General features: G+C 41.5%; 1 protein-coding gene across 2 annotated transcripts; it reads right to left on the bottom strand.

Annotated features, from left to right (window-relative positions):
• Positions 1–264: 264 nt before the first annotated feature.
• Positions 265–17,791, bottom strand: kctd5b (potassium channel tetramerization domain containing 5b). 2 transcript variants are annotated; one of them, XM_053413662.1, is made up of 7 exons: positions 17,433–17,791; positions 10,588–10,696; positions 10,195–10,286; positions 9,979–10,074; positions 9,668–9,772; positions 7,512–7,637; positions 265–3,400 (listed from the first exon to the last, which is right to left on the bottom strand). In XM_053413662.1, exons 1-7 carry the CDS (start codon positions 17,655–17,657, stop codon positions 3,371–3,373), a joined length of 783 nt encoding a protein of 260 aa, XP_053269637.1. In that variant the 5' UTR covers positions 17,658–17,791; the 3' UTR covers positions 265–3,370. The 2 variants fall into 2 exon arrangements, with proteins under 2 accessions (XP_053269637.1, XP_053269638.1); XM_053413663.1 differs by lacking the exon at positions 9,668–9,772 and having other exon boundaries at positions 17,433–17,778.
• Between the last annotated feature and the right edge of the window lie 117 nt (positions 17,792–17,908).

Here is a 17,908-nt window from a genome sequence, read left to right as displayed (position 1 = left end):
GTAATTTTAGGAGTACATTTGAACAGGCAAGTCTTCAGGCAACTACGTCGTAGCATCGAGTTAACACAAGAGGTCGCGAATTAACAAAAAATGATATTTGCTGTCACGACTTAAGTCTCTTCAGGTGTAAACGTGTTATTCACATGTCACATGGATAATATGGAAACTTCTTATAATAAACCTCATCTTTTAATATTCTGTATAAACCAAACTGTTATAATAAAAAATTGTAACTTCTCAAAAAAAAAAAATATACACAGAGGCTTGAATGACAACATTTTTTATTGTTTACCTTATGCATGACCATATAGATCTACCCCCTTAATCTCATACTTAGTTTATACATTTCTAACATTGCATAAGATCGTATAGAAGTGATCCATGTGTGATATGAGAACCTTATTCATTGATGTATCTGTTAGATTGAGGAAAAATGACAATCATTCCCTCTGATGACAAGTGTGATCTTCTTCAATCATGCATGACAGTGGTCTGTGGCTAGTAACTTGATTGGAAAACAAACTGGGCACTTTGAAAAGTATTAGGCTACAGTTTTGATAAGTTTGTCCATCACGTGAAATGATTACCAATGCCGAATGCTCATCCAGACAACTTGTTTTTACCAGTAAAACAAGCAAATTAAAACATGTAACACTTAAAATCCCATTGCAGGAAAAAAAAAGAAGTCTAAACAAGACCCAGATAAATCTGAGCCGTGAAACAACACAGGGAAAGTTTCATCCTATTAAAAGTGAGCAACTTTGCCGTCGGAGAGGGCGAAAAAGCAAGATTGTCTGCAACGCTCAAGAACAGGCTGTCAGATCTGGATGGAGTATCTTTAAAAATGTCTGCGTGGGGATCAGGTCACGTGGAGCGGGGCGCACGAGTCGCCCCTGGTGCGGTCACACAAGTATGTTAACGTGTGTGAGGGAGTGCAAGACGGTACAAATTTGGAAGGCTTTAAAACACCATAGCAAATGTAAACATAGCCTAGCCCTGGCAGGAAATCCAGTCTACTCTCTTTGCAGATCTCAAATTTTGCACTTTAAAAGCCCTTGTGTGTGTGTGTGTGTGTGTTTGTGTGTGTGTGAGTCTATATCAAAAACATGCATCCATACTAGTTTACCCGACAATATAAAAATCGTTTTAGTCAAATGTATATGTGAGTAAATGGAGGTTTGTGTGTCGTTAACAAGTCTATATGTACAAAGTGTGCCAGCATTAAGAAAAGTTACCTCGTCCCTGACACTAAGATCAATGTGCGCAATACACATAAGACATTGGATTTTGGTCGTCGGGATAAAGGCAACACTAAATGATTATTTGTGAATGAAATATCCAACCTATCAAAAAAAATAAAATAAACACATCAAACCTGAAAACAACTTTCTATATAAAAAAAAAGAAGTGTTCTAAAATGCAATATTTACATTAACATTACAGGCTGTAAGCAATGTGCACAGTGGGGTTTTCACTGTAGTGGATGTAATGCTGTGTACGAAATCTACACAATTCAAAATGCTTAGAAGAATCTATACCACTGCAGGAAAAAAATACATGTTTTCTTTCTTTTTTTTTTTTTAAATGTAACAGTCAACTTCATAGCCAGCCAAGTATAGCTTTGTTATTGGTTATCAAACATGTTCCAGGTATGTTCTCAGTGAAAGACACCGTAGTCAGCATCAGCCGTTTCAACCCTAAACTTGGAAATCTCTAGTGCTGTACAAACAATGCAAAACAGAAGTTAACATTATTCAGATTTTCTCTATTTTTTTTTTTAAAGATCCAGTATAAACAACTTCCATTTTTAAGTTGTGGTTTCTATACAGTGTACAAAACGTGCAGTTTTTCTGTTAAGAGTTAAATATTAATATTGAATTTGGATTATTTACATCAAAACAAGAAAAATCCTCTGGATATGAACAGAGAGTCCTTCGCCACTGCCGTCAAACAGTTCCAGTCCCCAAACCCTCAAACAAAACAAATACTTCCCCTCGGAAAAGAAAAAGAAATCACAAACAAGATGTTCCCCAAACATATGAAACAAGCCATTAAAAAAGGAAAACGCTGAGGTCAGTGGCAAAAATCTAAAAAACACCTCCATCTCTAGGATGTTTTTTCCAACCACACAGTAAACAGGAAATTATTGGTGGACTATTATGTAAAAAAAAAAAAATTAAAAAAAAAACTCACATTAAAACCAATTTTTTTTATGAAAACACCTTTGATATTTGTTTTTGGCTGTTAACTTTAAATTTATGAACATGAGGTCTCAAACCAAACTACAGGCTCGGAAGATTGATATAAACTTGCACTTTTACAACATTAAATCTTTCGCTCTTTACACGACCGAAAATTCTGCATTTGCAGGATCTGAAAGCAATATTTTGAATTTGCGTCTCCAATTCTTAAAAAAAGGTTTGACCTTTATAGTACAAATAAGTGGACTTCCTGGAAATGTAATAATTGGATGACCTCACAATGACCTTATCAGCGGGTAGTTGGGTTACTAAGGTTGCAATGAAGAAAGTGAATGAAAAAAAGAAGTGTCCTGCATCTGCCGTCCCTCTCAGGTGAGCTTATTTAATCTGTGAAAACAGGAGGTCTCTTCATTCAAGGTCATTTTCTCATCACCAATAAAAGGACCTGTACGTGATAAATGACCTAATGCCCCTTCAGCATTGCAGTCAGATCACAGGGACATATTTTTCTGACCATTAACAGTTACTGAGGAAAGAAATTATTCAAATTCAAAGTAAAATGCCACCTCTCAACTACAGCCGACAAAATGCGGGACGTGTGGTTGGGATCCTCATGATCACAATTCTCAGTGTAACGGTTCTGAATCTCTGGAAAAGACATGTCAACTGGTTTTCGGGGGGAAGTTCACATTTAATAGCAGGACTCTCAAACATGCACTAAAGAAATGCACAATTCCCTTCTTAACATCTTTAAACAATGAATTTTGAGTTGATACTTTTGAGTTATAAAGACCATACTGATCCCTTACCAGACCCTGTAGCTGGAGAGGAGAATTAACTCAACAGATGACCCTGAGTGAATCATTGGCCTTATATGATGACGGCCATTTTTATAGCATAAAAAATTTGTAGATTGCTATTCCATAATCTCGATTAGAAAAGAAGAAAAAAAAAAAAACTGACTGCAAATTCAAAAACGTCCAGTTTAAGTGTACAGGCACAAATTGTCAGTAAACAGACTTATTTACATCAAGAAATAAAAATAAGGGTGGAGGGGAAAACAACATAAATGTACACCCCCCCTTTAAATCTCCATTGTGCCCGACGTTCTTCCACGGAGGTGATATGTTTTCCTCATAACACCTGGAGCTCATAATACTAAGTCCTCTTCACATCCGGGAACCCCTTTCCTGAAGAATCTGCAGAGACAAACACACAATACAACGTGCTTAGAAAGTTATTTGCTCTCCACAATCTCTACAGCTCCCTCTGCCTTAGGAGCCGACATTTTTCTTTTACTAAAGTTCCCACATACTCAATCAGTCGCACTCATACGTTTTAAGTCTATGTGCTGGTTCAAACATACTGGATGCAGAGCAGAGAAAAGGGGAAATGCTTGCATGGGTAAAGAAAACTAAAAGCAGTGCCAGAAACTATGCAGTACGTGACTGTTGAGCAAATTGTGGGTGAGCTCACATGAACGGTTGGGGCTACACTGGATGAGTGAGCGGCGGGGGTGCATCACGGAACGTCTTGCTTTTCATTTCTCAGGTAAGAGCAACCACACTGCCTGATTGAGACGCATGTCTCAGGCACGTTTCCTGCTCATGAGCCGCAATGCTTATCTAGAGGGTCGGGGTCTCGCCCATTTCCTCCACGCATCGGTTCACAGCAAATCAGACCGTGGAAATAATCTTTTACCACAGTTTCAATGTTTATATCTGTGGAATACGTCACATACAAATATTTGCAACACTTCCTGTATCCGCTTTAAAGTAAATTCACTCTAGTGTTTCTGTTGAAGGAATCCATCTACAGGTTTTTATTATCATTATTGCAGGATTTGGAGAATGCTCAGCTTCATAGAGTTCTGACTCTATTTTCTGGTATTTCTTAGCCTGGATGCCAGACGAATTTAGCCCCGCCCACAACATTTTGGTCGGGCAGTTCGGTCTGGAGTCGCTCCATTGGGAAAAAATTATGGGGCGTGTTTCAACTGACCAGGAAGTAAAATTCCTCTTCGCTCAATTGGATAGACCTACAACCAATCAGAGCAACGTAGTATGTGACGTATGCTAAGCAACGCATTGTGAGTTATTTACTAACCCGGGTTCACACCGGACGCTTCAGCGCAGCGCCAAGCCTTAAATAACAGCTGGCTCCCATCCACTCCCATGTTAAAACTTTGTGCCGGTCACACCGGAGGCTGAAGCAACGCGAGGCAGCCTTGGCGCAGCGCGGTGCTTCAGCCTCCGGTGTGACTGGCACAAAGCCGTGCGGCGATCTACTGGATCAACGGGTGATATTATTAGCGCTGCCCGGCGGTTCAGCGTCGCTTCAGAGTCCGTTGTGAACAGCCAAGCGCCGGGGCGATAGGGATTAGCGCGGTGCTTTGGCGTCGCCTCCACGTTCTGTGTTCCTCTTTCAAAATGAATGCGCTGTCGATGTCTTCTAAAACAGACTCAATGGCAGCATCTACACATCTCAGCTCGCCAGCGGCAGGCATGTTTGTTGAAAACGAATTCAACCCGAGGGCACTGTGATGACGTGGTTGATTACGTTACCGTTGATCATCTGTCAATCATCGTATAAAGCCCGCCCTGACAATCTGATTGGCCCGGTCCGGCCATAATTTTTTCCCAATGGAGCGACTCCAGACCGAACTGCCCGACCAAATCTGTTGTGGGCGGGGCTAAATTCGTCTGGCATCCAGGCTAGGTATTTCTGCCATAGCTCCACTTTTATTCCAGGAAATACAGCAGTTATACCAGAAACCTCACGTAGCCGCTTCGCAGAAGTCCCCCAGCCGACCCCTCACATGCTGCACACATGCACCCAGTGTTGCCATAAACCTTGATGCCGTAAAGACAACCACAGAGCCCTCAATGACCCTGAACTCTCTGAGACACGAGGAAGAGCAAAGTTCAACCTGAGGGTCTTATCAAGGCAACACGATGGAATTATGATGGAAACCTTTAGGTTTTCTTTTCATGCAACTTTTTATCTGGGTTTTCCAAAACACTAAATTTCATACTTTTTTCCTTAGTTTATTGCTAGTTCACATATTCTCATTTACTTTTGTGGCAATCACATACAGACAATATAGGAGTCATCAGCCGGGTACTAATGCCCCGCTAGAAAAAAAAGGTTTTTACCTGAAAAGCTTTTTGTAACATGATGTTTTAAATACAATTTAAATCTTGCAGATGAGCCATATTCCTCAATTTATTTTAAGATTACTATTTTCAAATTGAAACAATATTATCCAAATAGATAAATATCAGAATTTCAGGAATTGAACAAAATTCAATAGCTGAATTTCTGCTTATTAGTTTCCAAAAACAATTGCTAATGAAATTACAAACAAAAGCTACATTTACCAGGACCTGAGTGCACCACTACGTTGTGTATCAATGTAACGGTGGTTTCGGGCTACATTCATGGCTCATGTCACAGCAGTGTGAAAGATGGACCGTGAAAGAGAGAAGGGAAAAGAAAGAGGGAAAGAAGAAAAGAATGAGGGTAGAGAACAGGATGCATGAATGTGATCATGTTTTAGCTTCTTTTTTATTTTTAAAGACTGGTCTTTATTAACTGTATCGTGCATCTGAAAATCTCTGCAGCTGTCCACATCTGTCGAAGGGTTTTACTTTAATACTTCACTACAATTTACAGTCCACACAAGCTGCCTGCGTTTATCCTCCCTCACTCAAAAGACAGTTCATTTTATATTGCATGCGCTCCTTCTCTCCTGGCTCTTTGCTTTTATCCATTAGTCACTGGCATGCATGCACGCACACAAACACTGAGCGGTAAATACTGTTTTAGCGTCAGTTAAATCTTAAACTGATCCAACTGGAATAGCAGCAACTCAGTTTAATTTATTTAAAACACAAAAAACATGTGATGCATGTTAAATAATTTGTAGAAGCTAGATTCTAGTTACTATTGCATCAATTTCTATCACTATTGTCCAGCAAAACTACAACTACCACTACTTTTAACAATAGCCGAGTGGTGTACCCCTCCCGTCCTTTACAATGTCACTGAATGAAGAACAAGGGTCAAAGTGCAGCGACTGATGATTCGGCATAGCCCTCCATTAACTAAGGCTGTGAGCATGAAAATAATTGCACAGGGCTTATTTACACTACTGAAACAGAGTTTGTCTCATCTAGTTTCAAAGAGGCAGCGGCACTTGCAAAGACATACTCAACCTCTCTTAGCAAGAACCATCTGGATTTTGCATCTGGCTTCGGCTATCAGATTCTAGCTAAATGCAGCAAGGAGGCACGGGAGAGGAAGAGGAGGACAAGCTCGGGAGGTGAGGAAGAGGCACTACGAGCAGTTGAGCGCTCACCAGTGAGTCATAAGTGCTCAACCCTAATCAGAGTCATTCATTTCATAATCCGTCTCTTCGTCCTCGCTCTGAGCAACATGCGGCATGCAGACGGCACAGAGGAAGACAAGAAAGGCACGTTGTAAAATGATGGAAATGAATAGAGGAGAAGAATTAGCACAGAAGGGGAGAAAATTACAACTAATGGGTCATATTCAGAGGGGATTTACATCTTCATCTAGTGCAGAACACAGAAAAACAAGGACCAGTTATACAACGGCACCTTTCTCATGCACTACAATCCCCTATATCTTCTACATAGCATATACGAAGGACTAAGGCAATTTAGAATTCAATTCATTTTTTTTAGTAAAGCTGGAAATCAGTGTGTTTGGGCAGAGAGCCGCTGGAAACCAAAACAGTCTTCCACTTCAAAAGATGCACTGGTAGCTTTTCATCATCCTCTTAAAATAAACAGCAGAGTGAATACAGGTTTGGCGGTGTGCTTCTTCATGTGTAGCTGCCTTCAAGGAGTGAGGCCCCCGCGGGGACACGCTGATGGGAGTTTGAATTCCTCAGGGCGTGCCTCCTGCTTCGCTCCCAAAGCCCTGGAGAAAATGACAGACCGTACTCCGCTAATATGCAGACCTGGGCTCTTCTAACCCTCCTAGCTTGGTTTATACTGAGTTTGTTTCCCCTTTCCCACCCTCTTTTTTATCACTTGTGGTACAGGCAGTCTAGTTTTAACCGAAGCTCTAAATATTTACAATGTTCTCCTTCATAGAGATCTCTCATCAATAAACTAGAGGTGCTCTCAGTCCCCTGGTGGCATGTTCATAAATGCAGCAATTTTAAAACCTCCAGCACAGGCCATCATTCACACATGTTTGCTGTGGCTAGATTTTCAAACGGCCTCTGCACACCCTCACTCTCACTCTGAAATACACACACACACACACAAGCACACTTACCTTAGCCTTCTCACTGGGCTCACTGTTTGTCCCGTATGATTGATTGTGCAGCTCCTTGGAGACTACACACAGGAACTCGGCTTGGTCTTCGTTTCCGTAGTTGTAAGAGGAGCCTATGCTGACCAGCTACGGAGAAACAAGAGCAGAGTACATGGGGAGATTAAGCCTTCAACGAGTAGAAAGTAGTAGGGAAGTAGAAAAAAAACGGGGTTTGTTATGGTGGGAAAACAGGTAGAGAGAACGTTTAAAGTAAAGAGGTTAATGACCAAACAAGAGGCTAAGAAAGTCGACAGGTTCCTGCAAATTATATTCCGTATTACATTAAAAATGGCCTTTTACAAAGATCAATCTAATTATTGCCTGTATATATTTAATTTGGAAATTTTTCCCCTTTTGAACATGTTACCACACATGTTTTGCCAAGATTGAATAGATATAATTTAAATGAGGCAACTAGGCAAACAGGGATCCCCACCTTAACAAGATCAACCTGAATGTTTCATGGAGGTGTGCTACAAAATGGCTGTTTTTTCAGGACCTGCAGACATGTCAACATGAAAATCCAAAGTCAGAACGCTGATTTAAATTACTGATAAAAAAACTCCAAGGGTTGACCGAGGCAAAGACACAGAAATAAAATAATCTGGGGTCGACACAAATAAACTAATTAATAAAAGGGAAAGAGTACAAAGACACTATAAAAGAAAAATACATGATCAGCAGATAGTCACTGACAGATTACAAGTGCAGGGACAACAGGAAGCATACGTGCTGGTTGAAAATCAACAGGGACTGGTGGAGTTGACTTGGTTTACATAATAAAAGTAAAAGTGAAAAACATAATCTTCCACAAAGCAAATAACGGAGAAAACCACAAAGTACGGCACATCCATTCATTGTTTAGTTTCAGTGTTACCATGACACAGAGGGAGTGTGGAGGATTTTATCAAATGCTTCAATTAGCACATAATTTGAGATCTATATAACTGGCTCGGTATTGATGGAGCTGAAATTTCTACAGTGGTTTCTGTAAGTTTCTTATTGTGTGCACCTACTGTTTAACTACCAGTATATTACAAGTGTTTACTTGAAATAGGGGGCAATCCAAATTCAACCAGATGGAATCACCAGAAAGCTAGGTGGTAATGTCAGACACAAAAGAGGAGTGGTGTGAGAAGCTCCTACAAATGTTGTTGCGGAAATTATCATAGTGACTTCTACGCTTCCTGTTGCCAGTCAAATCACAAAATCAAAGAGACACAGAGCACACAAGTTTATAAATAATCTGCGCGCACACCTTCAAAAGAAAACAGTCATTCCTCTTCCTGAAGAATTCCTCTTCCTGCTTTTACTGCTGAATGTTAAGAGTGTGTGTACATACTGCAGGCTAGATGTATACCCTCAGTAGCCAGGTGTGCATGTTCAGACACGCATGGCCTCATTAGCCACTGCTGCCGGAGACTTGTTGTTGTTAAATGATTTAGCTTACATTATCAACGCAGCTAAAAAGAGAAATAAGTTCAACTGGCTACCGTGGATTCTAAACTGTCACACTGCAGAGGATTCAAAACACACTTAATATGACTTTCAACTGAATCTAATCATGGATATTTGGTAAATGCTCTATATTAAGTCCTTAGGATGACAGTAGGTCATTAAAGCGTATCTTCTCTGGACCGGGCTCTAGGCTTTGCAGGAGTGTTTCTCTCAGTTTCCACATCTGACTAGTGTAAGGAGATTAATGCGGTTTGTCGTCTCAGAAAGAAAGATTCAATCACACATTCAAGAAATGTGTATTCTCATTTGAAAATGTACCTATTTGATAGATCAAAAACATTTTTCTCAAAAAAGAACCACCACTATGTTACAGCACAGCCCCCAAAACAGCCAAGTGGCGACATCGCAGCAGAACACAGAAAGCTTACAGACTGTGAATGCGGTATGAATAAAAATATAATATAATCATCAATTCACAAACAAGAAAAAGGTGTTGTGTTCTTTAAGCCTCACTGGTGAGTAAGCGGTACAAATGAACACTGAAAAGGAATCAACTGAAAAGAAAACGATAAACAGCTCAGTGGCTACTTGGGATAAAAAATGGCTGACAAGGGGACCATGCAGTGACCAGCCCGTGGACAGAAATTTGTGGGACACACCTCTCCGCTGTTGTTTGGCAAAGCAGACTCCTCTCCCTCCACCTCCCTTGACACAATCAGCAGAAACTCTGACTGGCGGGCTCGCCCGTAACCTATACTGACAAACTGTAACAACCAATCAGAGCACAGAAGGGATGCCCGGATCACGTATGCGGACATTGAGAAAGATATGATTTGCTGTTTGCTGGCTTTTTTTTTGCCATTTCCAACATAGAGGATTAGACCCCCTTGCATTTTGAGCATAGCGCAGTGGGTGAAGCACATGAATAGGAGGAATGCTGCTGTGAGCTCGCAGGAAGAAGAAGATTTACCTGTTCAAACTTCCAGCCGTCCGACATGGTAGAAACCATCTGTGTCAGCTCCTCCTCCTGGCACTGCAGCACCCGATACACATGTTTCACCGGAACCTGAGAGCACAAACAGACACATGAGAGAAATGAGATGGAGAGAGAGATAAACCGTTCCCTCAATTCACGGAACAGATATAAAGAAAAGGAAGAAAATCGCTCATCTTCACAAAATTATACCTGTGATGTTTTGCAGTCGCGTTCCCTGATCTTGTCCTTGAGGAGCTTTATTAATGATGTAATGTTGTAGAATTCGGCTTCTTCCAACACACCTTTAAATTGTAAGAAAATAAACAATTATGCTTTTTTGGAGGAATTATCATGCTGCTGCTTCAAATACCACTAAAGATTGAATGAAAACAATGGCATCAACGATAGAGTTTAACAGAGATACTAATGGAAAAAAATATGTAAACAATGTCATCTAGGTTATTTAAATATGGATGTTCATTTATTGCTATCACAGTCTTTTCAGATATTAAAGCATCAAATCAGAAGATGTTAACAGATTTGCAATGGATTAAAAACTTGCAATGCACAAATATTTTGATTTGGAATAGTTTAAGACAATACCTTCCTCTGCCAAGTCCGTGTTGAGCACCAGTTTGCCATGCCTCAAGTAGTTAAGCACTGGTCCAAAGTATGTTGGGTCTCTGTCTATGAGATAGGCACCAGTTTCATCCTGAAAAACAAAAGAGGAGGATGACAATAATAATTTATTTCCCACATAATATTTGATTTATTTGGATTTAGTTGTGGACAGAAGGTGACACAAGTGAATTTGATCCTCTCAACCGACTCAGTGGATTCCTTTAAAACAAGAAGGTCAATGAGCAGGCGTATACTTTCATCGAAACCTAATCTGGGGACAAAAACCCAACACTGTGCAGCCATGAATAATACTCAAGGGAAGATCATTATGAGGTCAGCTCCAATGCCGATAATCTCTACAGAGGTTGACAAGAGATGTGCACACGGAGTCACACACACACGCACACAGCAGCTCTGGGAGATCATCTCACTACTCCCACAGGCCTTGGGTTTGATCTTGATTCTATCACAACCGCTGGGTATTCCCCTATTTCTATAAGTACTGTGATTAGACCGTCTTTGTCTCGTGGGGAAACAGGAGGATATAACAATTAGAGCAGAACAGAAAAAGATTTGGAACAGTAGGCTGAATCCATCAAGGGGCACATGAGAAAGCACCTTGGCTTAGAACCGATGTGCAGCCTCGTCGGCTCTATTACATAGTTGGCCTCGTACATACAATTCAGTCAATTTCAGCATTAGTTTGAAGTATATTTTGGCCTTTGCTTTTACTTGAATCTAAAAAGTAAAGTAGAGACTAAAAATAAGGGGACTTACAGGGGAATAACACATAGTAAATGGTTCAACAGCCAGGAATTGAACCAGGGACCTGCTGCTCAAAGCAAACAGCTTTACCATGTGTTACGAGCCTAATAGCATTTTAACCATTTTAAAGTAGATGGGGAATATGGGAATAGTTTCTTATTGGTATCAAACCTTTGATAAAGAAATGTGACGGAGGCTTGACATTTTTACAGTTTAACCATACACTTTATTATAAATAACTGCAATTAAAAATAAAACAAATACAAAACAATTAATAGAGAACTTGAATCAAGAAAATACATATTTTACAATAAATGTAAACCTAAATGGAAATTGTTTTTGTATCGTTTAGTCTGTAAAATAAAGTTTGGTAGGTTTCATACAGGTGCATATTGGCAAATATTAACATGGATACTGACGATGTGTAAAAAGCTCATATTTGACAGGATGTTTAACTTTGCATGAGTGTTTTCCTACCGGTGCAATCTTGGTAAAATAGCAGCATAGCACTTTGCTGCAATGTCTGACAATATTTACACATGAACAGAGCAGTATTGTCACACTCCAGGCCATGACCAAAACTAAACTGAAAGCTTAGTCTTCACAGACAACCATATGTGCATTCATACAGCTCCCGTTCGCAAATAAGAGGATGGATTCAACTCAAAACCCATTAATGTTTCCAATAATGAGAGAAGCTCCCAGTGCATTTCTGTTGTAATGAATTTCAGAACCCTCTTGGCTGGTTGACCTCCTTTCTGAGGCAAAAATATTAAACTGGAGCCCAGTGGAGGACTATTCTGGTCCCATTGCCCTGTGTCAGTTCCTTACACTTCTATAGTTGCTAGAGTTTAGGGACAGGTGCAGGTGGGCCTGCATGAGGAGACAGACAAAGCCAAAGCTGCATAACTCTGACAGTCCAATATCAGTCTTCTAAATATGCTTGCTTTTGTTTGTAATTAAGATCCATTAATTTCTGGGAAATTGGGGAAAAATGCCCTGGCGAGCCATTATAGAGTGAAAGAAAAAAAAACATCCTGGATCTGCCTCATTGTCCAGACACATGTCAAAATTTAATGGGTTCTTTCATGGTCCCTGCCCCATCCCTCGACCGGTTTTCTGAGAAATATGTTTAGCGTTTTTTGCGGAAGCGCTAAGAGACCATATGTCATTTTCTCAGATCATACTTGACAATTAGTAAGTAGGTTGGTTTCAGAGTTCCTGGTAAAGTGCATACCACCTCACTATCAAACCAGAATAACAGGGTCATTGTTTGTGTTATTATTAATATCTTTGCTCATCCTACTACAATGATAAAAGTCAAAATGTCAGCGGTGAAAAAGATCAAGTGCACTACGTAAATATACTATTGCATACTGCTTAAAAAAAAACTCCCACTGTACAAACACAGAAAGCTAACGTATTTAAACTGTACACTTCTGTAAACTTTCTACCTCCTGCCCTGTTGTGCCAACAAGCCTGTAGCTGGTCCTCTAGGCTCATATGGGGAACTTGGGGCGACAGTCCCTCATTTACAGAGAGATGATTGTTGGGGCTCTGATGTGGACTAGCATGCACAAAGGGAACAGTGTATTTAATTAAAAACAAAAGGCTATGTCTCTAGGGGCCCCAGCTGGGAAGCACTGGGCAACAGACGAGTGGGGACAGTCAGGGAATAAGAGAAGGGCCGCTGCTGGGATTAACCGTACACAGACAGCAAAAGGGATGGCAAACAACAAAACTACTAATAAGCTGTTATCAGATACAAAGTCCGGAACATGTTGCACTTTCTTGGTATTTTGCCTTTCACACATCCAATTGTTCAAGAGATGGGTGCAGCATGCAGGAGGCTACATATAAAATTGTTTTTTTGTTTACACCACATCACACTGGCAACAGCTGTTACCACTAAAACCTCTTGAATCTCATCTTCCCTAGTTGGCATCTTAGTTGGCGTCCCAAGGTTCACACATGAAACTCCAGAGAAAATACAGAGGAACTGGGGAACTCAGTGCATGTCTGAAAGCAGATATCATCACACAACGGAGACTGCCTGAAGACATAATTTGGTCTTCATGGGCACAAATGTTGTGTTTAGTTGCACTCAGGTCAGTGAAGTGAGATCCCATCACAAGGGGACACAGCTCTTACAGAATTGCATCAGCCGATACTGGTGAATGCCCCTGCGCATGCGTGGGTGAACTTATCGTCAATCTGTGGTTGTTGGGCTGATGGTGGCTGAATGAACATTTCAGCATTGGCCCCAAACCAACAATCTAGAAATATGAATTTTTTAACGAGTCACAAAACAGGTCTGCATCACAATGAAATTGAAAAGCAACAAACTATTATCACAGACAAAAAAAATACACGGAAAAGTTTCAACACTGGCTACAATGACCACCAGAAATAGGTCAGTTCAGTGTCAGTAAGGCTTGCTTTATGGCGTTTTGCTGTTTCATTCCGTACACAGTAACTAGGCCGATGGAAACCTGAGGCCAGGCCATGACTAAGTTTAAACTGAAGACAACTATAAATCTACATAAACAAAAGCAAACTAGAAGGGCGGCCTTCACACCAGAGGAAAGAGCAGTGAATTAACGTTATCTTTCTTCTCCTACATGCATTACATATCCTCCAACAGGAAATACCATGGCGACCCACCCTCCAAGCACATGACGTCCAATGAGGCTGTCTGCAGTCACATTAACACTGAAAGTCAATCCTTAATTCAACAAAATTCACAAGACGTAACACACTTCCTTCTGATTACAACAAAAGGTGAAGAACAGAACTTTGCAAAATGTCATAGGCTCTCTTATAGTGGGACAGATGGCTAATTGTAATTATAAAGCAAACGACAACAACGTGATACAAAAACATGACACTATCACGTGAGGGCATTCCAATTTGCTCAGGCCAAGGAGAAAAAGAATGAGAGCTTTATCAAGTGCAGCTCGGCCTTCACTGCAGATGAGCCGGAACACAAGCCCCTTGCAGAAAACAGTGAGTAAAGATGTTGCAGTAGATCTTTGAAGTCACATGACTGTAGCTACTTAGCCAAGTGGAAGTCGGATCCTTGTAGAGTGGGAGCCAGGAGTCTCTCTGGAGTACAGGCAGTAATGGCATAGTCAAACAGGCCTTCATCTTCTAAATAATACACACACACACACACACACATCACAGCAGGGCTATATTGTGTGAAACTCTCGTATTTTTTACAATATTTAACACCATCATTTGAACGTGTGCCTGACCTTTCACCGAGGCTGAGAGGAGCTACTCGCCTTTCTAACATTTTCAGCACGGCAAAGCAGCATCATTGGTGAGTTCCGTAGGACACAGTGTTTCGGTTGCTAAATGAACAGCTCATTTTCAAAGTCCCCTAAAAGCTTTGCTGTCATGATGAGAAGCAGTTTGGTAGCTAAGCTGACAAGTCACTGCAACCTGGAGCTCTCTGATGGCAAAAGGAGAAATGTGACGTGAAATAGAGAAACAGAAGTTTAAAGTGAAAGAGATGCACTGACTGATTAATAAGATTGTGCAGAAATTCAAACAATCATCATTTTAATGTCTTGCAACAAGGCAATAATCAATTGAAGGTGCCTGGCTTGTGTAAGTAAAGTTTCTTTAGAATGATAGAGGCTTAAATCGCATCTAATTTGCCAGCAGCACTCTGCAGTGTCCTGTTGAGCACTTACTGCAAGAGGAGCAGTAGGAGACGATATTACCGTTAAATATTTACGTTGCCTCCCACAGTGTCCTCAGGCATGACATACAACCTGAATCCGGTATTAAATATGGCCATATTTTTTTCACACATGCTGCGGAGGGGCTCAGGCAGCAAATGGATATGAATATGAAAAGAATAAGTTGAGGAAACAAGGATTCTTTGTGATGGGAGCACTTGAAAAATGTATGCGGCTCTGAGAGCTGGAAAGCCGGGTCTATACTTGAGTGGCCCCGAGTTGAGTAGTTTGAGAGCAGAAGTCTGCCAAAGGGATAAATGCCCACTGGTGTGCATCTCTCAAGCTTGGTGACTTGACAGCTGACAATTTTACGAGCAATTCCAGCTCATAAATTAGTGACCAAACCTTTGTAAACTTACAAACAATATCACTCGCACAACAGCAAGAGGTAGCATTAGTCAATTTTAGGATAACCAACCTAGAAAGACTTATAAGCTGTTAAGGCTTAGCACGTGACAGCACTTCCTCCACTTTCGCCCTGGTCTACCCCAATGTGCAAAACAGGCTCCAGTCAACAGCATGAATAATGCAGTTCTCCTCAAGAGTCCTGCTGAAGCACGTCAGCCTGCGTGACTGAGAGCTGAACCACTCGTTTCTTTGGCTGGGAAACACAATACTGCATCCCCCCAAAACAGAGCTCTCCACTGATCTGTCACTCTGCTGAGCTTCCTATTCACAAGCAGTGTTATATGAAAAAACATGGCTCACTTGCAAATAAGAGGAAATAAGGTCAAAGTATATAGTTTGAGACCCAGGGACAAGAAATATAATGCCCAATAATAACCTGTCGTTTACTGGGATAAATCCTAAACCAGGCTGTCTGCCGGAGAAAGGTACAGTAATGGCTTGAGTGACTGATGCGTACTTAAGACAAGGGATTGAGATGGACTGATCCGTAGCTCACGGGAGGATAAAGCAGCAAAAAAGCAAGCTGATTATTCAGAGATTAAGATATTTGCATGAAAATATGAGACGAGCTTTGCTTTCAGCTCAACGTGAAGGGGTGGCAGGGGTGAAGATTAAGTAAATGAAAAAACAATGAGTAATGGGGCAGTCAAATGAGCCGTGAAAACCAGGGCACGTTCCACTATGTATACAGACACTAACAAATTGTTTTTGACAGAGCTGGGGGGGCCTTGCAAGCAGGCACGCTGCTTTTAAGCGAGGCAGATGGACGAACAGAGAGACGTCTGATTCTGGAGATATTGAGGCCGTTCACAGGGAGATGAGTGACTTCACCAACCCCCCCCCCCCCCCAGCTCTCAGCAGCAGCTCACCCCACTTGGCAGTGACTTATGTACTCATTAGGGGAGCCTCATCACCAGCACAGAGGCCGATTACTACACAGCAAACAGAGCCAAGAAACAGGCGAACCTCAGGAGATGAAGACACACACACACACACACACACACACACACACACACACACACACACACACACACACACACACACACACACACACACACACACACACACACACACACACACACACACACACACACACACACACACACACACACACACACTCTTGTTACGTGAAGGTTGGTTAATTATTGGAACAAGGCTAGTAGATGCTGTGATCAGTGGAATAAAAGACATAGATGGACAAATACCATATGATATAATATTGAATTATTTGGGGGGAGATTTGGTTTATTGGTATCCAGCCAAAATAAAGTTGAAGCTACAATTGTAAACTGAATAAATTAACCAACCCTTCGTTTAAATATTGAAAAACTATTTACACGGAACTGACCAGTAACTGGTTGGAAGTAGCTCATATCATTAATACGCTGATAATGAGATAATCGTTTTTACTGTCACTATCTGACAACTCGCATTTAATCGGTTTTCAGATGGGGAAAGTTTCCAATTACTGTGGCTACTTGCTAATTACATGCAAAACTAATGTTAAATAAGAGACAATAGTTATTTCCCCAACACTTTACACTTTAAACCCCAGACTCTGGTGACCACAACAGCTGGTATCTTATATCATTAAAACATAAAGACTAAGCAACGCTCACCAGGCTAGAGGCAACATCGCATGTCATGTGGTGACTGTCGGAATCTAGCTAGCTTAGACAGCTAATGCTAGCTAGCGACAAAAGAAACGAGTTAACGCTGAATATTTGAATAAACCCTTGTTTCCACAAGGGTCGTTGTGTTGCTAAAGTAGTTGGTAGACGCAGTTATTAACAAGTCTAGTCGCTTGAGGACGAGGTGAGGTATAAAAAGCTGGTTTCACGGAAGATAAAATGCAGTTAACTTAGTAAGGCTCCCAACTACCGTGCTAACTAGCTTAGCATTTACCTTGTCGGAGTCGAGCTCGGGGTCAGCCTGGCTCAGTCTGTACAGAAACGATTTGGGATCCCGACACAGCGTCTGTCTCGTCGTTAGGAAATACGTGCCCCCGACGTTCAGGCGGATCCACTTCGAAGCCCCGACGCCCGGTGACATGTTCCTCTCCGCCGCCGAGGAATGGGCCACACATCTCCGGTGAACGGAGCCGCTCGTCTCGGAGCTACTCTCTGCCATCCCTCACTCTCTCTCCTCCGCCCTTGCCTCGGCTCGGCTCGGATCTGTCTGACAGGAAATATCCGAGCTGCAGCCGCTGACTTGGGGAGTCCACGGTTCATGCAAAGCAGGCAGCCAGCGCCTGGGCCACTCCTACTGACACACTCCACCAGCACTGACAGATGCATAAATTATTCCAGAAGAAACGGGTCCTCCCTGGATTGAGCCACTTCTATATGGAGCACTGATCCCCTGCTGCTGAGACCATTATG

This window comes from Pleuronectes platessa, chromosome 21 (assembly GCF_947347685.1).
Source record: "Pleuronectes platessa chromosome 21, fPlePla1.1, whole genome shotgun sequence".
In the NCBI taxonomy this organism is placed as follows: Eukaryota; Metazoa; Chordata; class Actinopteri; order Pleuronectiformes; family Pleuronectidae; genus Pleuronectes; species Pleuronectes platessa.
The sequence above is the reverse complement of the archived record's forward strand: the minus strand, read 5'-3'. Positions and strand labels throughout refer to the sequence as shown.